This window comes from Corylus avellana, chromosome ca2, assembly GCF_901000735.1.
Source record: "Corylus avellana chromosome ca2, CavTom2PMs-1.0".
In the NCBI taxonomy this organism is placed as follows: Eukaryota; Viridiplantae; Streptophyta; class Magnoliopsida; order Fagales; family Betulaceae; genus Corylus; species Corylus avellana.
In genome coordinates, this window is record NC_081542.1 from 30159660 (window position 1) to 30184475 (window position 24816).

Below are 24816 nucleotides of genomic sequence, written 5' to 3' on the forward strand. Positions count from 1 at the left end.
CAAGGTCATGCCATGGTTCAGCAGGTCCACAATCATATGCCTTTTTTCAATTAAGGGCAATTTTATATTTTTATTAGTTTTATAGGGACAAAATGGTCATTTGACATGTTTACCGTCTTATTTAAGCATAAACCCTAACAATATGAGTGAGATTGTAAAATTTTAAAATATGAGAAGTCGACACGGCAATCTTTTAAATTTCAAGAGTATCACTGTAAAAGTGCCAAATCATCAAGGAGGATAAGTCAAGCATTTCCTAAGAAAAAAAAAAAAACAAGAGATTAGAGAAATCTAAAGAGGTGAATTAAAAGCCCGCTCATGTTTAATTGGCTACACCATTTACAGAGAGAGTTGGAATAAACCAATTACTATTATTGCTTCTCACTCTTTATGACTTTCCATATTTCTCTCTTAAAATTTCAATCTTTCATTGAATATTTTCCAATTTCATGATTTTCTTTGTCTTGGCTCTTCTTTTCCACGTTTTAGGTCATTTACTTTTTAACCTAGTCATTCCATATTTGATAGAAAGGTTAGTTAATGCTCTCTAATTACCAAAACTGCACTCATAACTAGCCACTTGCCTTAGTTTCTTTTTGTTTGATTATCATGAATTATTGAATTTATTTATATATTTGTTGCTGCTAATTGATCTTATGTTAGAGAAATGTCTTTCTTTGTGCAGGTTGGAAAAACTTGAATATGGAAATTTAATTAGTAATTTTGCATCTTAAAAATGGATAAAATTGATTAACTTTTTTTTAAAAAAATTAATATTTATATAGAATAAAAATGCCTCACCTAATTTTGTTGCCTTAGGCATCAAAATTTATCAAGCCGGCTTTGTCTAGCAATCACATTTTCAAGAATGTGATGTATGAAATTTAGATTCTTGAAAATCGAAAATGCGACTAAACCCACATTTGAAAATAATTATGAATCTGATGGGATTCTATGGAATATAAAATTTTTCATGTTTGATTTACTCCTAGGCATCCTATAAGAATTATTTATGCTTCACAAAATATCATTATGTTTCTCTTTTCAAGTACACTATATTTGCATGATTTTGTTTTCTGTCATACCAATCAAGCAATGCATTAAAGTGGTTGTTGCCTTTATCTCTTGGAACTCTTCACCAAGTCTTTTTGCCATTTGTCACTGTCTTGTGCGGTCTTTAAAAATGCTCTACTTATTTATGGCTCATTTGAGATTATGAATGAAATCATTGCTTACTGTTCATTTCTATTTCTGTACTGCGTTTTTCGTTTGGGCTTTGTTGTTGGGGTACCGATTCTTTTGTGGTTGTTCAATCTCTTATAACCCGCTTTTCCTAATTTGAATAGAAAAAAAAAAAAAAAGAAAAAAAAAATGAAACTTGCAAGCTTACAACATTACAATATATTTTTTTTCTTTTCTTATTTGAGAAACTTCATTTAATCTCATGAACTTTCATTGTCCTTGCAATCACCCCTAAAGTTTAAAAGCACTCAATTTGATGTATCAAATTATTATTTTTATTTTATTTTATGTTTAATAATTATAAAGGGCAAATTTGATTTTTCAATAATCATAGAGAGGGTATTTTTGAAGATTTTGGTCAAATTTGATTTTTTTTCATCCATTCTAACTAAGTTCTAACAATTAACTCTATTGCATTAGCCTTTTTGACATAAAATAGTAGTTTGATGCAAGTGTCACACCTATCAAATTGCAAAATTCTTTTTAAAATGATGGGTAGTTCGGAAGACTTAAGAATATTTAACACATTGTGTTAATAAGGAGTGGATAAACATGAGAGATGAAGTGTTCTTCATTCAATGCTAGGTTAATAAGGATGTTTGTGTTTGTGTATATGGGGAAACTTAGGAGCAAAGGCTTCAACCTTGTACAACTTTTCCAAAAACAAAAGCACTAACCTTGCTTTTTGCCTGTGAATGCGCGGGCATCCTAAGCTTTTATTACCAACTAAGAAAGCTAGAAAAGGAAGAAGGCCCAATCTTGGAGGACCTCCAAAACTTTTCCCTTTTTCTTTTTACCCCCTTCTTTTCTTCAATTATGCCATTCAACAATGACATGACAATATTTAGACAACATAGTACATTCTCAATATTGGTCGATTGCCAAACAACATAGTGTGTGAGTTTTTTTTCCCTTTCTTTCTCACTAAGAAAGAAGGGTACTCTCATGTGAGAGTACTTTCATGTTCGGAGAATTTAGCATTTTTCCGACATAAGAGTTGGCTCAAGCTTTAGGTTAGCTAAATGGTTGCCTAAGCCCATTGTTAAATAAAGGCCCGAAATCCAAATAGTAGCAGTAATGAACAAAAAAAGTCTTATTGTTATTCGATAAAAAGAATTAAAGAAATAAAGTTAAATCCACTCATCCTTAATTGATAACATCATATACAAAGATATTTGATGTTATTCCCTTCTCTCTCTTTGTTTTACTTACCTTCTTGATGTTTCAACAATTTTGCAATCATAATCTTAAAAGTTTAAAAAGATGAAATGTCGGGTTTTCAAGTTCTAAAAGTTTGCAATGTCACTCACCTATTAAAATCCTAACGAAGGAGGTCAAAATCTCCAAAATACCCTCGTACTTGACCCACTGTCAAGGTGAGAGACCATGTGTGTAACACTCCGCTCAAAGCGGTCCCACACAGTTTTATTATTGAGTTTACCTCAAAAGGCCTCATACCATTTAAAGAGATCAACAATTAAAAAGTTTTTGTAAGGTTTGAGGATTGCGAAAATGAAAATGTTTAGAAAGAAAAAAAAGAATTCTAATGCAAAGGAAATGTGGATTCCCACATCTTTAAAGGGAATTTACATTCCCAACAAAAGACAATTAGGGGAGAATCAATATTCTAACAAACATCTAGATTTTTTTTTTTCTTTTTTTCTTTTTTAGTAAAATGCAACCAATCATAATAATATTTTAAGATTCTCATTAATCTTAAAAAATAGGGGTGAAAAGGCGGACATTGTCCTCAAGAGGTAGCTCAATTGCCTGGGACCACGCCTAATAAAGCAGAGATCTCTAGTTCGAATCTCCTCCCTCCACTTGTGCGGATATGTTTAAAAAAAGAAAAAAAGAAAAGGTGGACATTTACCACCGCTAACCGCTTCTGATGGCGGTTAGGAAAAATCGCATAAGCGGTTATGGTTAGCAGCTTTAGGTTTTTTCAAAACCGCTAACCGTCTATATAAAAATCCATGAAACAATGTCGTTTTTGTGTTTAAATTATATATATATGAAAATTTTTATTTTCTTTTAAAAAGCTGTTAACGGTTATTAGAGTTAATAATTTCTAACCGCCTAGGTAGTTACGATTAGCAGTTTTAACCAATAACCGTTAACTATGTTTTCACCCCTACTAAAAAAATTATCCCATCCAAAAGCTAGGTTAAGTTTAGGCAATTATAGATGTTCATTACCTAAAAAGAAAAAAAAATTAGAGGTGTTCATTCTTAAAAGGATGAGTGGAAGTATAGCATGCCTAAAAAAAATGTTGATTCCTATCAAAACATATTTTTTTTGGTTAAATTAACTAGAGTAAGGAGTGCAGTAAATGAAACACATTAATTATCTAAACCCACTAAAAAAAGTGTATTCACTTCATTATGGTAGGTGCCCACCTACTAAAAAAGGGGCCTGTGATAGGTGTCAGTTGGCTCAATTAAAATCTTTACACCAATAATAATAATAATAATAATAATTTTTTACTGCTAATCCCATTTACTTCTTGACTAACAAATTAATTTTGCCAAATAGAATTAATGACAACTTTCATTACCATATGACTAAAAGAAGTAAGCCTAGAAAACTTGAATGGTTTTTTATGTGGTCTCAAGTATGTTGGCTTGTGCTAGGTCATTTCTTTGGAAAACTCTGTCGTCTTTGTGTTTTATTTTTTTTGTAATTTCCCTTTCCCCTTCCCCAACATTGAATAGATGAAAAAAAAAAAAAAATGTATGTTGGCTTGTGAAGGATTTGAGCATTCAATCTTGTTAGCATGTGTGTATATTTATTTGTGTCTATATATAGATTAATGCTAGATAGTATATTTTTATCTTATATAATTGTCCAATAATGTGGACATGGCACTCCAAATCAACTATTGAATCTTTTATTTATTTATTATTATTTTACAAAGATTAATTCAAGTGTTAGTTGAGAGTGTACGTTAGCCTTGTTGGATGGATGTTATATCTAGCATTTCTCTAATATATAAAACACACAAATAATATAATAGTTATATTTAATAAACTGTTATACAATTGGGATGACATGAAAATGAACATCAACGCTTTATTATTTTATTATTTTATTTTAATAAAGAACGATCCTAGTATTGGTTAAGACTGCTACGTTAACATTGTGTGATAGTTGTAGGATAAAAATATGGTTTCTAGTATTACTATGTACTTAATGTACGCAAAGTACCACTTTACCAACAAGAGCAGGTGCTATTTTGATGCATGGCGGTTTTCCATCATACTAGTCTTAAAAAAAAAGTTCGCATCTCATGATTTTGAAGTCGGATGGCAAGCTTGGTGGTGTTAGAAAGTTGATTCGAATGCCTACAAAGTCATGTTTTATAAAGTTTTGCTAATTTCAATGTTTACAAGGTCAAAGCTACCTAAAAAGAGAAGATTGAAAAAGCTAGACATAATAGCTCGTTCCAAGATCAGTTCGAACGAGCTTTAGAACAAGCCTTGGCAGAATGGATCGTGTCAATTTCAGTTTGAATGAGACTTTGAACAAGTGAAGAAATTTTTACTAGTTCGAACTGGCTATGACAATTTTTCGTAAACTGGCTTTCTTTCAGTGTTTTATTAGGGTTAGGAGTCTAGGTAGTATAAATATATGCTATGGCATGCAGCCTTAGTTTAATAAAAAAACACTTGAGGATTGGTTTTCTAACCCTTTTGCCTCAATTCCTTGATTGACTCTTGGTTTTAGGAAGAGTTATGATTTTTGTATTGTTGTTTTTGCGAATCCACTACCCCGGGTTGTATCATGTTTCCACCAGTCAAAGTAAGTCATTCCACAGCACAATCATAGCATTGAACTCCTTTTAGACCTAAAATCACTATGTACTGCCTTTAGCCTTGTTTGCCAGATCCTTAGCCAAGACAACATAAAACCCTATACATGCTCCTCATTCTCCTTAGGTTCAATCATCAACTGACGCCACATAACTGAGATTTTCAGAATCTTATCCTCACTTGCATCTGATTATCTGATTCATACACAAACCTAGCAGACTTAAGAACCACTTAAAGATTTTCAACCTAACTACTAGATAAGTGCTTTAGTAGAAAAAACTAATTCTTTAGAAATGGAGCTGAATATGCCATTCTCTGGTCATTTATTATTACAAAGAATACACATTATCGTCAAAAAGACTTCTGGAGTTGCTAGACCAGTCTAACTACAACATGAATATAGAAAAGTTAAAAAGAGAAAATTGAACTAATTATAGCATCCACTGTTCAAAACCAGCAGCTAGTCCTTTCAGATATGTGTGCTAGTGACCAAGTAGAATTTGGGTAGATTACTCACCTAAACATTTGGATATGGCACTCTGAACAATCAAGTGAGATAGTCACAGACTGCTAGGCAAGAATTGCAGGTGAGACATAACTTCTCTTCGAACTTGGTCTCTTTTTACTTTCCCGGTCGTTGTGGCCGGAAACGGTTTTCTCCATAAAATAAATGTCTTTGGTATCTTGAACCTTTGGAAGAACAAAAGGAAACACTAAGTTAGCCATCCATTTTAGTACACATACATCACAAACACAGACATGTACTGCAGTCAATATCATTCATCTGAAGTACATACCCAGTTAGATTCTTTTCTCTACAATAGTGCCGAAGAATTTCACTGGATAAAACTAGCCCTTTATTTTCAGATGAGTGTTTAAAGCTTTTATCAGACCAATACCAATTTTCTCTCAACTGAATACAAGCAATAACCATCTCTGTCAGGCGAGCATCCGGAATTCCCACAATGACAATGCCAATCACTCCTGGATGTTGTAATAGGATTGCTTCCATCTAGTCATCACCAAACAACAACTATTACTAGTGTAAAAACAACATAGGAGTACATATCCACTAACACTAAAAAAATAAATTGAAGAAATGTAACTTGCATGAAAAGAAAATCCTAGTGAATCGTTTGACCCATTTTTTTGCTTCTTCCACGACCACTCCAAAAGAATGCAAAACGTAATTTTATTAATTCCCTATTCTTCTATTGATTTCCTCAATATGTAGAAAGAGAATAGAAATTAATTTAACTTATCTTACCTCTTCGGGGTAAACATTCTCCCCTCCGCTCTTAATTTGACCATTTACTCGTCCAATGAGCCATAGATTACCATACTCATCAATGGACCCAACATCACCTGTGTCAAGCCAACTTTCATTGCTGGAGTCAGATGCCTTTTCTGGAATTTGACCCCAATGTCTGAGCATTACATGTGGACCTCTAGTTAAAATTCTTCCAACATGAGAAGAGCCATCTACACATATCTTTAATTCTACATGGGGTGCAGGCTTTCCAACACAAACACCTTGTGATTGGTGAACCGAAGTATATCTTGTATTAGCAACTTTCTGAAGGTGCTGACTGGAGGTTTCCATTGTTGGGTCATAGAGTGTCATAAAGGTTAGCGAAGAGCATGCCTCTGTCATCCCTTTACAAATTAAACAGAACAAGGGAGAATAAGAGCAAGAAAATTATTATATATTGTAAAGAGAATTTTTGGGGACAAACGTAAATTAATGTTCATAGAGTCAATAACCAACAACAATAATATATCTGAAATTCATATAGTTGCTATCTTATGTTCAAGAGATATGTAGATACAGACAGTTTGACATAAGTGCTGGCTCTTTGAACTTGGCTTAGGAGGACTATAGGCAAGATGTAACTCGTCTAGGTTGAGCTCAAGCTTGGCTAAAACTTTAGTAACCTTATTCAGCCTTAAGTTGTTTATATTTCCCTTGTTCACAACTAGTTGACCAAGCTCATCAATATAGATAGACATCCTAATTGTCAAATATCTATGGTTATTTCATCCATGGAACATCAATTCTAGCTGTTCAGGAACCCAAGCTGATCCAGTATGGGAGAGGCTAGTAATTCAGTCAGTTACTACAGATGGCAACTTACTTTAAGTTGCTTCCATACACATGCTAAGATCTGTAAATTCCATATTACTGCAAAGCAGGACTTATCATATTAAGTACCCAGGGGAGCAAAGGGGGATAAGAGATACCCACCATAAGCTGAGAAAAGCTTAGCTCTTGGGAAGAATGTGGTGGCATCCTTGATAAGTTCAATTGACAGTCCCCCACCTCCGTTTAATATCTTGTTCACAGTCTCCTTCCCTTTCCAAGTTTCCTTCTGCCTGACAAAGCCTTCAAAAATGACTGAGAAAACTAGCATACATCATAAATACAATTTACTAGCATTAAGCTGTATTGTGGCAGGGCAGAGTATAAAATTCCAAAGTGAACTTGAAAATTGCACAAGGGCAATACATGGATGATTGAGAAGAGACAGCCCAGACAAAATAGTAAAACAGGGTTTATATAACTGTCTGCAAATAGTTAGGACAGGGTTAATTTGAGTAAACTTAGCAGGAACATTGACAAAAGAATTCATGTCTTAGTTGTATAGATATATTACAAAAGTTTATTATTGGAAAGTGCATAAACATGATATTTTAACACATAATTGAAATAGTTTGTGCTAAAACATTGCATAAGATAACACACCCACATGAGAAACCTCGTCAAATATTTGTCCCAAAATATGTAGGATACTGTGGTTTACCTGATTAAAGAAATTATATCAGCCATGATTGTAGGGACCGTGATTAGAGAAGTCACTCTGTATCTCTCTACAGCTTTGAGTGCTGATTTAGGCTCAAACTTAGGTATTATGACATGGCTACCTCCAACCATTAGCATGGCCATGGCTGATGAAAGACCACCAATATGGCACAATGGTGCAGTGTGCAAATAAACCTGCAAATACCCACACAACAAAGATTCAGAAGTCATTCTCCCTTGAGCTGTACTAATGGTTTGACCCTGCTAATATGTGAAACTATTATAACTCTAAAAAGAAAAAAAAATTGCATATCATGAGAAAAGGCATACATCATTTTCACTGTAACCAACAATGGCAATTTTTGCTAGGGATTGTATAATCAAAGCAGTATGGCTCAAGGTAATTCCCTTTGGCCTTCCGGTGGTACCTGCAGATAACAGAACAATCAGAACAAACAACTACAAATCTTAATCTTATATTTTTATTCAAATTTAAGATTCAGTTTAATATATATTTTTTGATAACGTCACTCATTTTCATTGTCGAAGTGATTCTTGGGTAGAATAGTAACCATTGACTGAATAAAATTTAAGCAGACCAGAACTGGTGTGTGTATTCCATACAAGTTTTTGCCCAGACAATACTAGCACGAACTTTTAATATCTGATGAAACCCTACCAAGCTCTCAAACTTTACCACTGATGGCGCCTACCATTAGCTCAAACAATATTTTAATAATGCTGTACTTGGAATGTCCATGGTTCTGGTCACTGGCAGTTCTTCACACATCCTTCCAGAATTTATAGATTTGTGCAAATATATACTCATTGGAGCAACTTTAACACTGCCTTTGGCATTGGTCGCCAATTAATGGCTGAAAAATTATGAATGCTGAATTCTACATAGTGCAGTGTGCGTGCATATAACAGAGCTGAAAGGAAGGGTGCAGCTATCTAGAACAGATTTCTATTTCAAGACAATAAGGGCCGTGTAAATTAGTCATGATAACCATCTATAATTTAGTTGCTGGAAGTTCTTGAAAAGTAAAAAATTATGCAAAGTATGTAATAACATTTTCTAACTGACCCACATATATTACTTTCTTTGAGATTTCCTTAGAAAAGTATGCTTTCAGAAATTATTTTAATGACATCAAAATCCACAAAATATATAAGAAAAAGGAAATAAAAAGACAAACTGAACTTATACCTGAAGTGAAGCATATTATAACAACGCCCTCATGTGCCCAGCAATAGTTCAGTGGTAGAGGCCTCATAGAATACTTCTTGAGCGTTTCGGTAGTTAATACTGGAAAAATGAAGGAAAATACTGTAAAATGGTAGATAAACTAAAGAAGCTGAGGCTTCATACCTCATCATTTCTTCATATAAGGTCTTTAGATGTCCATAAAAATTGCATACCATTCCATGTCTTCATGAAATCTGAGGAGGGGAAATTCAAAGAAACATGCCACCTAAGGGAAGGTATGTCATTGTTTTGGAGTTTTGAATACCAGCGCTGACAGCTCTCATCAGTGACCAGCATAATCGGCTTCACAACCAGCATTGCCAATCTTGCCTCTTCTACACTCTACAAGTTGAAGAAAACAAATCTAGACATTGCAGTACGTAAAATATATAAAGGGTATTTTTCAAATCCTGTGTATGAAGAATTATTATCGAAAATTTTCACCTAGTTTCATACATTAAGTGTAACAGAAAAAACCATAATTAGGTTGATAGGTTGACTAACACAGCAGTCTTTTCATGGATCATAGCCTGGTTTTCTACGAGGTCTTTGGTTCCAATCTTAGTGACCCTATTCTAGTAATTTTCTTTTGTTAAGTCCGAACAAGGTCCACATTTGGATCAAGACTATGAGTAGGGTGTTAGCATATAGCATGCTTGACATACATTGTTGGACAGCTTCCTAGTAGCTTTCCCATCTAGCCTCACCAGAAAAATCTAGATTATTTTTCTTTCTTCTCAGTCCTTTGAGGATTTGGAATAAGGCCGTTCTTAGAGTGCGACTGGCAATGTGATTTCTCATACCAAGAGTGCAATTTTAAACTAAATCACAGAAAATGAATTGTTTGGAATTTCATTTTTAAGAAATTGCAATTTGAAAACGTAAAAAATAGGCATTTTCAAATCGTGGGTATGAGAGTGTGTTTTTAAAAGCGCATGATTTTAAAGGTTAAACTGTAATTTTATCAAATACTGAAAAATTGTACTTTCAACTAGCACATTTTGAAATGCAAACATTAAAAAACTTGTATCTCCACAAGTTCCTTGCGTATGTAAACACTAAAGAAACTTAAACATGGAAACCCCGAATCTCTATGGTCAACTGGACACAGTAATCCTGAAATGCAATTGCTACGAAACTTTTGAGTTTCAGTCATCAAGGACAAAACATTCACCCATATCGAAAAAAGTCCAACTAAATCATACTCACCCATCGGTAATTTAGAGGAGCAGCAATTCCTCCAACAAATGCAATGGCTAGTAACCACTCCAAGTACAAATCACTGGAGCAAAAACCAAATGTTATTAGATTTCATACATCCTAAGGCTCTCTACATTCTAACAAACGCAACTCTTCAACGAATGGAACAAACAGGGGACTCGAACCTGTTGAAAGCAGAGATGGCAACAATGTCGCCGGCGCGGAGGTCGAGTTCGAGCAGCCCACGAGCCAAACACAGCACTTCCTCCACAAATTGCTCTCCGGTCTTCTGCCGGTCGCCGGAGATTGTGACCACAGCATTACGTCGAGCGATTGCAAGGCGGCTGAGGCACTGGCAAATGTGGCCCTCTGAGTAATTACCCATTTCTCGTGGATGGATGGTATTCTTCTCCGTCGAATTCAGGAAGTCACTGCTCTGCAGCTCTATGGCGGTTTGAATAGGGAGCTGAAAACGACACAGCGCGGTTCCATCATCACCTTATCTGCTGAGGAAATTAGGAAACAAATGATTGGGTTACAGAGCCGTAACTTATCTGGTGTTTGCTTTTCGTCGTTTAGTCGCACCTTACTAAAGGAAACGACATCATTTCGCAAAGTTTAGCGGAAACCTCAAACGACATCTTAGGTTGCTCTGTTAGCAGAAACCTCAAACTCCATTTTAACCCCTAAAAACTATTACCACATTTTTATTTACATCTTTAAACTTAAAAAAAAAAATGACATCAAAATTCCCTGAATTGGCACCGCATGTCAAATTAAATATTTTTGCCTCTTTATTTCCAAAATATCCTTGAAGATATTAAAATAAAAAACTAAAGATAACTGTTTGAAAAAAAAAATAATAATAATAAAGGGACTAATATCAAAAGGGCAACCTTTTTTTTTGGGTATTTTCGGTTTTTCTTCTTTTTTCTTTAATTTTAATTTTTTTTTTTAAATTGTAATTTTTAAGAAATTTTAAGGGTCTTTTAGAAAGAAAAATGGAAAAATGTTTAATTTGACACGTGGTGACACAACATGTTACTTGTAATAATAGTTGATGAGAAAAGTATATTTTTTATTATTTCATGCTTCACTATTTAGCGTTTAATTTCTGTTGCATGTTAATTTTCAGATTAGCCAGGAAACAGAGCCCAATAGCAGTTGATGTTGCATGTGAGCTGAACTCTCTCTATTTCGATTGTTTTGTACCTCATGGTAAACTTAAAGCATCAAATACCATTGGTCCCGATGGATAGCTTAATCAAGTGGGGATCACGTCTCAAAAGCGGAGGTCACTAGTTCGAATTCATCTTCTCCTCTTCTTGTATGGACATACTGCTGATTACAACTGAAGAGTTCATGTGATAAAAATTCACATACAATACATGTGACTGGCATTCCGCTCAAAAAGACAGAAAGAAGTTAACATATAAGCTAACTTGCCAAAATTTGTGAACATGTAAGGGTTGATTGTCACTATTTAAATTTTGGAAGCTAAAATACACCAATAATAATGCTTTAAGAGGGTTAAAAGTATTTTACCCAAACAATTATAGTAAAAACTTTAATAGTCAATCATTATCCTAAAGTTTAAATGTTCTCCCCTTCTTTTGGTTGCTCCAATTTTACCCTATGTCTTCGAACAATAAAACTTCGGTTAAAATATCATCAAAGCTCTTAAAAAAGTAGGAGTGAAAATATGGTTACGGTTAGCGGTTATTGGTTAAAACCATTAACTGCAACTGTCTAGACGGTTAGTAAAATTGGATAACCATTAACTGCCAAATAATTGCTAACTGCTTTTTAAAAGAAAAAAATAGAAGAAAAGAAAAAAAACCAAAACGACATCGTTTCTACAGTAACATGGTAATACCCTACTACATACGACGTCGTTTCTAGAGTTTTATACATTTTTTTAATATATATTTAAACATAAAAATAATGTCATTTCATATATATAGGTAGTTAGCTGTAATTGCACCGTCCTAGACGGTTAGTGGTTAGCAATTAGGGCGGTTAACCCTATTAAAAATGGACAAAAATTTTCTCAAGTATGGAAGAAGTATCTTCCAACCCATTTAAAATAGTATCAAGCGTATATAAATACTTAAAAGACATGTTAAATTTACTTTAAGTTAGTAAACTGTTATTAATGACGTTAAGAATTTAATGTATCTTTTAAATGTTTATAGACACTTGACACTATTTTAAATGGGTTGAAGATATTTCTTTCATACTGGTTTGGAGGAAATTTATGTCCATTAAAAAGAAAATAAGATCATTTATATGTCAACATATTTATTATATGTGACATCATTTGTACCGTTAAATATAAAAATATTAAATTCTTACCATTAAATGACTCCATTTTGAGGGATTTTTTTTTTCTTTGGAACAAATGCGAAATCTTATTCAATAATTGAAAGATCCAAAGGATCATAAAACAGCAAGGGAAGCTTCCTTCCTTACTATGCTACCGATATCATATGGTAGGGAGTCCGATCAAGTAATCTTAGTAACACGATTAAGAGCCAACTTTGCTAACCCATGGGCAGCACCGTTGGCATCTCTCTTTACATGGGTAAAATGTGAATTTCCCAACCCAACTAACCCAGCAACAGCTCCATCTACTAAATGACCGTAAGAACTCAGACAAGGTTGTTCCGAGTTTATAGCTGTAATAATCTGCTTGGCATCCCCCTCAAAGATAATATCTGTCAACCCAAGGTCCTTAACAAAAATCGTTGCATGAAGTGCTGCTTGAGCTTCAGCCAAAACTGAAGCAAGCTTACTGTTGTCAATGGGGATCCCAAGCTATTCACACATATAAATAAAGGGATATTGCCTAGTGTTAGGGGTGAACACCAATTTCAGATGCTCAGCGGAATTAATTTACCCCTCTTTGTGCAAATTAAATAGTAACACAATAGCAAAATAATAATCAAGCAAACCCACAAGCAAAACACTAAGATTTTTACGTGGAAAACCCTCCAATGCGAAGGTAAAAACCATGGGACCTAGTCCAGTTAAATCTCCACTATCAACAATAATGAGTTTACAATAGTCTTTCCTAGAAAAATATCTAGAGGTTATCACCACATCAAGAATACATGCATTCTTGGATTAAACATAAATTCATCCCTTTAAAGTGGATTTCAACAAGAATAAAGAAAGATATCACCAAGTAGGTATTAGCAACCAAGCAATTGGAGAAGAATTCCAACAATCGACATCAGTTAATACGTAGCACTCGTCGTCAGGAGCAACACTCTAAAATTGCATCAAGATCGAACCACAAACGACCTTCCAATCTCTGACGGATGTGAAAAAGGCCTAACCTTTTTTTCTTCTTCTTTTCTTTTTCTTTTTCTTTCTCTCCCTACGCCGCACTCTCCCTGTACGCCGCACTCTTTCTTTTTCTTTTTCCTGCGCCGCTTCTTTCTTTCTTCTCACTATTTTCTTTTGTCACAAGATATATATATATATATATATAGCACACAAAGGGTTTGAAACCCTTTGTGTTTCCTGCCACGTGGGTTGGTCCCCACATAAAGAGGGACCACCCAACAAATCTCCCCCTCCCGATTATGTGGGGGGCTCCACCAAGCCCGCCGCGCTTTTGCAAATTTCAAGCTTTTGCAGAGGCAACGATTTAGTCATCATATCTGACCCATTATCATCAGTATGGATTTTCTCAATCTGTAATAGCTTATTCTCCAGTGCATCACGAATCCAATGACACTTAACATCGATATGTTTCGATCTTGAATGGAAAGTTGAATTCTTACTGAGATGGATGACACTCTGACTGTCACAGTAAAGTACATACCTCTCTTGCTGTAAACCCAATTCTTGTAAGAACTTTTTCATCCATAACAATTCTTTAGCCACTTCAGTGATAGCAATGTACTCTGCCTCTGCGGTAGACAAAGCAACACACTTCTACAATCTGGACTGCCATGACACTGCTCCCCCTGAATAAGTAATCAGCTACACTGAAGTAGATTTTCTAGAATCAATATCCCCAGCCATATCTGCGTCTGTAAACCCATCAAGCACCTGTTGACCACTGCCGAAGCACAAACATACTCTCGAAGTACCTCTGAGATACCTGAGAATCCATTTCACAGCTGCCCAATGTTCTTTGCCAGGATTAGAAAGGAACCGACTTACAATTCCAACTGCATGAGCGATATCAGGCCTCGTACACACCATGGCGTACATCAAGCTACCCACGGCTGATGCGTAAGGCACTTTCTTCATTTCATCTTTTTCTTTCTCACTTGTAGGACTTTGCTTTCAACTCAACTTCAAATGCCCTGCAAGTGTAGAGCTCACCGGTTTTGCCTTGCTCATGTTGAACCTGTCCAATACCTTCTCGATATAACTCTCTTGTGATAGCCACAATTTTCCTTTCTTCCTATCACGAGAGATCTTCATACCAAGGATATGCTTTGCGGGTCCCAAGTCCTTCATAGCAAAGGACTTACTCAATTCTTTCTTCAGTCTGTCAATTTTACTAGTGTCACGACAAACAATCAACATGTCGTCCACATACAGCAAGAGAATAATAAATTCTCCATCAGAGAATTTCTTCACAAACACACAATGATCTGCTGTAGTTTTCTCATACCCATGATCAACTATAAAAGAATCAAACTTCTTATACCACTGTCTCGGTGCCTGCTTGAGTCCGTACAAGCTCTTTTTCAACCGACACACTAAGTGTTCTTTGCCTGTAGCTGTGAACCCCTCTGGTTGCTCCATATAAATTTCCTCCTCCAAGTCACCATGAAGGAAAGCAGTCTTCACATCAAGCTGTTCGATTTCCAAATTCATTTTGGCAGCCAAACTCAAAACAACTCTGATAGAAGACATCTTTACCACGGGTGAGAAAATTTCATCAAAATCAATGCCCTTCTTTTGACCGAACCCCTTTACAACTAGTCGCGCCTTGTACCTTGGCTGTGATCTGTTTGGTTCAATCTTGCATCTGAACACCTATTTATTCTTGAGTGCTCTCTTGCCCTTAGGCAATTCCACCAAATCATATGTGTGATTCTCATGCAAGGATTTCATTTCGTCTTGCATGGCTTCTAACCATTGATTTTTCTGGTCATGTAGCATAACCTCTTGATAACTTTCTGGCTCTCTCCCATCAAAAAGTAACACATACTCATTAACTGAATATTTTCTGGAAGGATGTCGGTCTCTGGCAGATCTCCTCAACTGAATCTCAGCGGTTGGTTCTGAAGAAGCTTGCTCTAGATGCTCTTCTGACTCCACACTATCAATTGTAGGCTCACCATTTTCACCAATTGTATCAACCTATTCTTCTTGTACATCTCCCATGTGTTCATCATGCATCACACAAGGAGGAATAACTGGATCCAAATCAACACGGTATTCACTGAAAGACTCTACCTTTTTCTGATCCAAGTCTTCAATGGTTTGATTTTCAAAGAATACGACATCTCTGCTTCGTATGATTTTCTTATCAACTGGATTCCACAATCTGTAACCAAACTCCTCATGCCCATAACCCATGAAGATACATTGCTTGACTTTGCTATCAAGCTTTAACCTCTCATCTCTAGGAATATGGACGAATGCCCTGCAGCCAAACACTCTCAAGTGCTCAAAAGAAACATCTTTCCCTGTCCAAACCCTTTGAGGAATGTCACCATTCAAAGGAACTGAAAGAGAAAGATTTATCAAGTCAACTGCTGTCCTCATTGCCTCACCCCAAAAATATTTAGGCCATTTTGCATGAGAGAGCATACACCTGATTCTCTCACAGATGGTTCTGTTCATTCTCTCTGCTACGCCATTATGCTGCGGAGTCTTGGGCACAATTTTCTCAAGCCTGATCCCATGGCTTTTGCAATACTCTTCAAACGGTCCTCTGTATTCACCACCATTATCTGCACGGATGCATTTTAACTGCCTTCCAGTTTCTCTTTCAACCTTCATATGAAAGACTTTGAATATACCCAATACCTGATCTTTGGTTTTCAAAGCAAACACCCATACCTTTCTAGAGTGGTCATCAATAAAAGTTACATAATAAAGTGCACCACCTAGAGTTTTAGTGTTCATAGCACAGACATCAGTGTGAACTAAATTAAGAATATTAGACTTTCTTGATGAAGAGAATTTTTGAAATGAAACTTTTCTTTGTTTTCCAACAAGACAATGAGTACAGGGCATTCGTGGCGTACCTTTATTATTAGGTAGGAGTTGTTCCTTGGCGAGACTCTGAAGTCCCTTCTCACTCATGTGACCAAGCCTCTTGTGCCATAGCTCAGTGGAGTTTTCATTCTCAACAACAATCGCATCTCCCTTGACTAGTCTTGTAGCTGTCTTGTAGAGAGTGTTGGTCTTCTTTCCCCTGGCTAAGATAAGGGAACCCTTGCTCAGTTTCCACTGTCCACCTCCAAGGTAATTGTGGTAGCCTTCATCATCAAGTTTTCCAATAGAAATCAAGTTGAAGCGCATTTCAAGAACATGCCTAACATCCTTGAGAATCAATTTGCACCCAATGTTGGTTTCTAGCTGTATATCTCCCATGCCCACAACTTTACACTTTGCTTCATTTCCCATCTTAACCCAACCAAAATCGCCACTGGTGTAGGAAGAGAAGAAATCTCTATGTGGAGTAATATGAAAAGATGCTGCTGTATCAACTACCCACATAGATTCATCACATGCGAGATTAGCATAAGCTTCATCAAAAGCAAATACCATCACCATCAGATGCAACTGCTGCAGTGTCTTTTTCTTCTTGACGTTCTTCGTCTTTTCCTTTCAATTGTTCCCTTTTAAACTTTCTGCAATCTCTTCTTATATGCCCAGGCTTGCCACAGTGAAAACATTTTATGTCTGTTTTTGAATAAGACTTTCCTCTTGATTTGTCACGACTGTCATACCTGTGAGGTTTTCTACTTTTACTTCTCCCCTGCCTTTCTATAACAAGTGCCTCTGAATGAGAAGAAATACCTTGCTCTTTCCTTCTTGCCTCTTCATTGAACATGCTGTCTTTTACCATACCCATAGTTAGCACACCATTGGGAGCCAAATTACTGAGTGACACCACCAAGGTTTCCCAACTGTCTGGCAAAGAACTCAACACAAGTAATGCTTGCACCTCATCATCTAATGCAAGTTTCATGGTAGACAACTCGTTCAACATTCCCTGAAAATTACTCAGATGCTCCGTAACACTATGTCTATCTTTGTACTTCAAATTCACAAGCCTTCTTATCACAAAGGCTTTGTTTTGAGCAGTCTTTCGTTCATAAAGACTCTTTAACTTTTGCCAAAGACCATAAGCATCAACTTCTTTAGCTACGTGATGAAAGACACTTTGATCAACCCACTGCCTAATATATCCAACGGCTTTCCTATTCAATTTCTTCCAATCATCGTTGGTTACAGCAACTGGTTTGACACCTTTCAACTCAATGGGGTCAAACAATTCTTGCAATACAAAATATCTTCCATCCTAGTCTTCCAAATTGAATAATTGGAAGCTGTGAGTTTAACCATGCTATTAGATGACTCTTCCATTTAATTCACACAAGAACTCCACACGAACAATGAACCAAAGGCTCTGATACCACTTTGTTAGGGGTGAACACAAATTTCAGATGCTCAGCGGAATTAATCTACCCTTCTTTGTGCAAATTAAATAGTAACACAATAGCAAAATAATAATCAAGCAAACCCACAAGCAAGACACCAAGATTTTTAAGTGGAAAACCCTCCAATGCGAAGGTAAAAACCACGGGACCTAATCCAGTTAAATCTTCCACTATCAACAATAATGAGTTTACAATAGTCTTCCCTAGAGAAATATCTAGAGGTTATCACCACATCAAGAATACATGCATTCTTGGATTAAACATAAATTCATCACCCTAAAGTGGATTCCAACAAGAATAAAGAAAGATCTCACCAAGTAGGTATTAGCAACCAAGCGATTGAGAAAAAATTCCAACGATCGACACCAGTCAATACGTAGCACTCGTCGTCAGGAGCAATACTCTAAAATTGCATCAAGATCGAACCACAAACGACCTTCCAATCTCTAACGGATTTGAAAAAGGCCTAACCTTTTTTTTTTCTTCTTTTTCTTTTTCTTTCTCTCTTGAGCCGCACTGTTTCGCCGCACTCTTCTTTCTTTCTTCTCTCTTTTTTTTTTTTTTTTGTCACGTTATATATATATATAGCACACAAAGGGTTTGAAACCCTTTGTGTTTCCTGCCACGTGGGTTGGTCCCCACATAAAGAGGGACCACCCAACACCTACAAAGACAATAAAGGGCATTGATTAACATGAAATTTAGGATCATGATGTCAAGTGGTTGTAGCAAACTAATTGTGAGTTGCTAAAACTGCTAGATATCTCTATCTTATTCACTCTTTGCCTTTGTATTTTTGTACAATTAATTGTGTAACTTGTTGGACTATCTCCATATAAATAACTATCTAGTTTTTCATAAGATGCTCATATGCTTCTTGATAGATTTTTTTTTTCATGCTTCTTAATAGATTAGTTTGAGTACATTGTGATTGTAATTGCCTGCAGAAAAATCTTTTTTCTTTTTTTTTTTGGCAGTATATTCCTAAGGAATGTGGTATCCTCAATAAGTTAGAAATTGTAGGGAAATATATACTATAACCTTACATTTAACAATGTTATCTGGTTGCTGGTGGTGGAATAATGCCTATCAAATTGGAACTAAATCACTTAAAAAAATAGTCAACCACTCGGGACACTTATCTGTTCTAATTGCAAGGGAAAAAAACAACCCTCTTTATGCACCTGTTCTTCAGCAACTACTTTTTGTACACATTATATTGAAAAAGATGATATGCGTGAGTTACTCGCTTTAGAATGAAACTAAATTTATTTCTCTCACTTGGTTTTTAGAAAATAATATCCACTTAAGATGAAGAAAATACCATGAAACCCCCTAGCTTTTTTCAAACTTAATGTAGGTATTGTTAGAATAATAAATACGCAGCAGAATATATATATTACTTCTCATGCACAATAAAAGGATTTTGTGTCGTTGTTTTACGTGCCTGAGCTGAACTCCTGAGTTCTAATATTGTTGAGGAGAAAATATGTCCAACTATTTATATTTATTTATCATTTTGTCACTGTCCATTTATATAGTGACACATGTCACCATGAGCTTATAAAAGGAGAAAGGTCTCCCTTTCTCCTTAACTTGGTTTCTCTTGGTCTCCCTCTCTAGAGTCTCCAAACTCTCTCCCATGTCTCTCTCTAGCGGAAACTCTTGTTTCTAGATAGCCTCTCTTACTCCCTTTCATATATATCTCACTTCACACATAAATTATTAAGTATTTGGACCACATCATAGCTATATATTTTTACCCATATATAAGATGCTAACTTAAGCGTTGGAGGGTCTTCGGCGCCCCAACTGGAGACCTCTGACCGTGCTTTTATTTTGCAGAAACACCATAAATATACAGGAATCTCATTCTCAGTCCAACAATGACGAAATATCGCTTGCAAACAGTAATGTGGACCAAAAATTGCATCAACAAATATTTTCTTCTCCAAACAATGGAATACGCTACTAGAACAATATCTACAATGTTGTTATTATGAGTCTAGTAATAGAGATATTTTAGGATTAAAATACTTAGAGATAATAAGTTGTTTTTATAGAATTAGATTTATAATTTAAATATTAGAGATAATATGTTTATCATTAAAGATAATATATTATCAAATTAAAAGTAGTTTATTTCTATTAGTCTTTTATATCTACTATATGTTGTAAGTCTCTATTTAAACAGACCAAGTTTATTAATGAAGTGAAGCAAAGATTAATATAATTCAACCTTGAGTTGATTTGGGAGGCATTAGGATTCCTCAAACTACCCTTATTTATCCGTTACGTACAGTGCTTACAGTACTTGAGCAACTAAGCCCATAACAAATGTCCACAGTCTAAATGCCTTACAAGTTCAGAAAACAAAGATATATAGAAAAAGATTCTTCATTGATTTTCACTCACACACTTTGCAAGCATTCGACTAGGGATCACCTTCACATTACAAGGGTCACCATCCTAGAAAACAGGTATTACCTTCTTTCACTCAAAACTTTCTTTATTCATTTTTATTTTTAGAGTCATTTATTGACTTAAGCGCCAAAGTCTCCCCAGTCTCTTAGAGACTGATGCTTTTACCATGACTTTCTCCTTGTTTTGTAGGAGCTCCATCGTTCAGTCCAATCGTGCAAAAATCTGCTTCAAATGTAGTATAAAGAAAAATTGGGAGTTCTTATTAGTTGTTTCAACCATGCTTGATACTAATGATATTGTAGTACTCCAATTCCAAATGCCAATCATCTTAGACTTAGATGGTGCTTTGAGAGACTTTCTTCCATACGTAACTTCATATGCCATATGATTTTTATTAAGAGAAGTGTTAAATATTCTTCTTTTGTAAATCTATCATTAAATCTGTGGGTCTTATATATAGTCTTCAGAAAACCTTTATGAACTTCCACGGTTTTGACACTACTCTTCTAAAGTTTAAAAGCTCTCTGAAAAATTCTAAACAGATAAATATCACAATTTTATGCGGAATTAATGGATATTTAAATCTAAGCAAACAATCACCAAAAACAAGTAAAATCAAACACAAAGATTTTGGTGACGAAGAAGAAACCTTTTAGACAACGCTCTAAAAGTAAAACCTTTTCGGGACAGCCAAACCCAAGAAATCACTATCAAAAGATTATCCAAAAATTATAGACACTAGGAACACTTACAACCCTTTGCAAGACCTTGACTCTGTAAGATTGACAAGCCTCCAACTTGTCTTCTCACTCACAATTTTCTTCAACATGATTCTCCTTTATCGGACTCTTCCGATAGACTTCAATTAAGCACACAATCAAAACTAACAAAAATCCTCTAAGAAGAATCAATTTGGCTCACAACAAAATAATCACTCAAGCACAGCCTCACACGAACTCTCTGGGGGTGAAAATTCGTGTCTCTCTCTTCTATAATGATGTATATATATCAGTACATCAAACCCTAGACTTGGGCCCACTAAAAACATGTTTTTGGGCATAATAGGTACGGGGTGTCCAGACAGGTTAATGGGCTGTCCGGACACGGCCTTGCAGAGCAAAAATAAGGTTTCTGGAATTGCGGTCCGGACACGGGGAAGGCCTGTCCGGACCCGGCATGCAATGAGTGAAACAACATTCTGAAAATGCTGTCCAGTCTTGATCAACAGTTCCGATCGATGGGCGTTTGTGGTCCGATTGAGCTGAAATTTTGCAGAGACATTATGACATATGAATCTACATTATGAACGGTAGAGATTTGATTCTGAGCATTCTATATCAGTGTTTGAGCCTATGAACAGTAACCTCTGCATTTTGGAACTGAATTAAGCCAACACAAGAATTAATACTCTCAATTAAAGGTATCTAACTTTCAATTTATCTCAATTACCCAATTTCCGTTAGTTTTGTCAAAATGCCCAAAATAACCCTATTTTTTATAATAAAAAATTGCAAAAATGTTTTTCTATAAAAAAAAAATAAACGCGTGAATCTTTACAATTTTTTTTTTATATAATAAAAAACAAGGGTATTTAACGGAAAAATCTAATGGAATGGGGGTAGTTGAAAAAAATTGAAAGGTTGATACCTTTAATTAAAAGTTTTTGAACTTTGAGAGTGTACTTTTAAAATGCGTTGAAGTTTATGAAGGTTTTGCGAAGTTTTTCCAAAATTTTAAAAACACTTATTTGACTTTTTCACTCTAAAAATGGCTAAAACGCTCTTTAAAAAAGCTTTAAAATGCTCATTTGATTTTAAAAGCTTTATTTCCCAATATAATCCCAAACATACTCAAATTGAGATTATGTTATAGGGAGCTTAAAATGTATTTTTAATATCTAAAAAGTTGTGTTAAACAAAAATGTTGTTTTGTTTAATAATAATAAAAAAAAAAATCAAAATGACAGTTTGATTTTTTTCACTCTAAATGACAGTTTAAGGGTACACTTCTCAAATTTTTTTTTTTTTTTTTTTTCAAAAGTTGTTTCCTAAATGATATATCACCATCCCATAAAATTTATTATTTTAGAAAATGTGTTACCAACTCATGGGATGATGATATATAATTTGGAAGTCAACTTAAAATAATAATAATAATAATAATAATAATAAATTAGAAAGTGTAACATTTCTCCTAAAAATAACTCTTTAGCTTTAAAAATTCTATTTTCCAATGCAACTCAAACATGCTAGGCTTGTGAGAAGCCAGGTATCAAGACAAAATAAGATCTTTGGTCTATATTGTTTGGTGTTGATTCCAATTTTTATGGGAATTTAAAATATCTTATTGGCCTCCCTCTCTGAATTATTAATTGTGGCATTTTTGCACGCTCACCTAATTGTGCTGTCCATTGTTGTAAACTTGGAGCATATTTCAATTGGTTCACAATTTTAAATGATGCACTATGATCACCAGCGTTGACCTTTCCTTTGTTGCATATATAGCGCCTCAGTGACATATGCAATTGGGAAATGGCTCAAGAATTTTTATTTATTTATTAATTAATTAATTAATTATTATTATTATTACTTGTGAGGACCAACTCCATATAAAAAACTATCCAGTTTTACATAAGATGCTCATATGCTTCTTGATAGATTTTATTTTATTTTATTTTTTATTTTATTTTATTTTATTTTTTTAACTTTACTTTAGACCCCTAAATTACCAAGTAATTTGAGAAGTTCTCAAACTTCAAAACCTCTCAATTTGGACTCTTAAACTTTCAATTGTAATCAATTTGAACATCTCCGTCAAGTTTTAAACGTTAAAATGGAGACAATGACGTTTATACCCCTTACTTTTTTTTTTATAAAATTTCAAATTTACCCTTAATTCCAAATTAAAAAATAAAGTTAAAAAAAATCAAGGATATTTTGGTCTTTTTAGGGGTAAATCAGGGAAGTTAATGGCTAAATCTGACGGAGGGGTTCAAATTGACTGCAATTGAAATTTCAGGGGTCTAAATTGAGAGGTTTTGAAATTTGGGGGCTTTTCAAATCACATGGTAATTTAGAGGTCTAAAGTGAAGTTATCCCTATTTTTTTTTTTTTTCTTAATAGATTGGTTTCAGTAAAATTGTGATTGTATATTTGGCTGCAAAAAAATCTAGCTTTGTATATTCCTAAGGGAATGTGGTATCTAGAAAAGGCTAGAAATTGTAGGGAAATATATAATGTAACTTTACATTAACAATCTTATATGCTTGCTGGTGGCGGAATAATGCTTTCAAATTGGAGTTAAATCACTTAAAAAATGGTCTACCACTTGTCTGTCCTTATGCACCTGTTCCTCAACAGCCATTTTTTTAACACATTATATTGCAAGTTCTCGTTTTCATAATGAAACTTAGGGCTGTTTGTGATTGCGTTTGAGAAGTATAAAAGTATTTTTAATATTTAAAAAGTTTGTTTGAAAAAAAAAAGAAAAAAAAGAGGTACTCGTTTGGTAAAAAAAATTAAAAACACTTTTAAGGGTCCAAAAAGCCTAAAAATAGTCAAAATGCTTGACTTAAAAGCTCTATTTGTCAAACAAGCTCTTAATATATATATTACTTTCATGTGCAAAAAAAAAAAAAAAAAATTGTGGTTGTTTCGTGTCTGAACTCCTGAGTTTAGGGCATATTTGAGTATGCATTTAAAAAGCTTAAAATTGCGTTTAATACTCAAAAAGTCCGTTTTAAGAAAAAGAAAATACCAGTTTGGTAAAAAAAAAATTGAAAGCGCTTTTAATTGTTCAAAAAAAAAAAAAACTAAAAATGGCAAAAACACATTTTTAGCAAAAGTTTAAAAATGAAGCTTTTGCCAAAAAGCGTTTTTTGACTTAAAAGTTGTATTTCTCAAATAAAATTCCAAACATGCTCTTAATATGTGTTTTCTCCCCAGAATGAAACACACTATTAGAACAATATTTACAATGTTCACAGTCTAAATGCCTCACAAGTTTAGAAAACAAGATAGAGAGAGATTCTTCATTGATTTTCACTCATGCACTTGCAAGCTTTTTCCACACACACACCAACACAAAGCCCCACAACAAATGAAATTCTTGTTCTTGTTCACACATTGTTGCAGAATAATGACATTATATGTATGTCTTAGAGTAACGCTTCAAACAAGGCGTTACTCTATGCTTTAATAGTTATATATATAAATAATCAATGAGCCATACTCAAACATATCAACTACGTACGTGGCAAATAATCAGGTAGTTCTTGCATAGATACAAGACTGCCCCATAATATACAATCAAGCACTCGACCAAGGACCACCTTCGCATTACAAGGGTCGCCATCCCAAAAAATAGGTATTATTCCTTTCTACTCAAAAGTCTCTTTATTCATTTTTATTTTTAAAGTTACTTATTGACTTAAGCATCAGAATC

At 34.7% G+C, this 24816-nt stretch overlaps 1 protein-coding gene across 1 annotated transcript; it reads right to left on the reverse strand.

Annotated features, from left to right (window-relative positions):
• Window positions 1–5358: 5358 nt before the first annotated feature.
• Window positions 5359–10816, reverse strand: LOC132171611 (2-succinylbenzoate--CoA ligase, chloroplastic/peroxisomal). The gene is made up of 10 exons (XM_059582977.1): window positions 10489–10816; window positions 10313–10385; window positions 9277–9445; window positions 9065–9163; window positions 8185–8282; window positions 7856–8049; window positions 7300–7427; window positions 6322–6710; window positions 5852–6066; window positions 5359–5744 (listed from the first exon to the last, which is right to left on the reverse strand). The coding sequence occupies exons 1-10, from the start codon at window positions 10686–10688 to the stop codon at window positions 5615–5617; spliced, it is 1695 nt and encodes a 564-aa protein (XP_059438960.1). The 5' UTR covers window positions 10689–10816; the 3' UTR covers window positions 5359–5614.
• Window positions 10817–24816: the final 14000 nt, after the last annotated feature.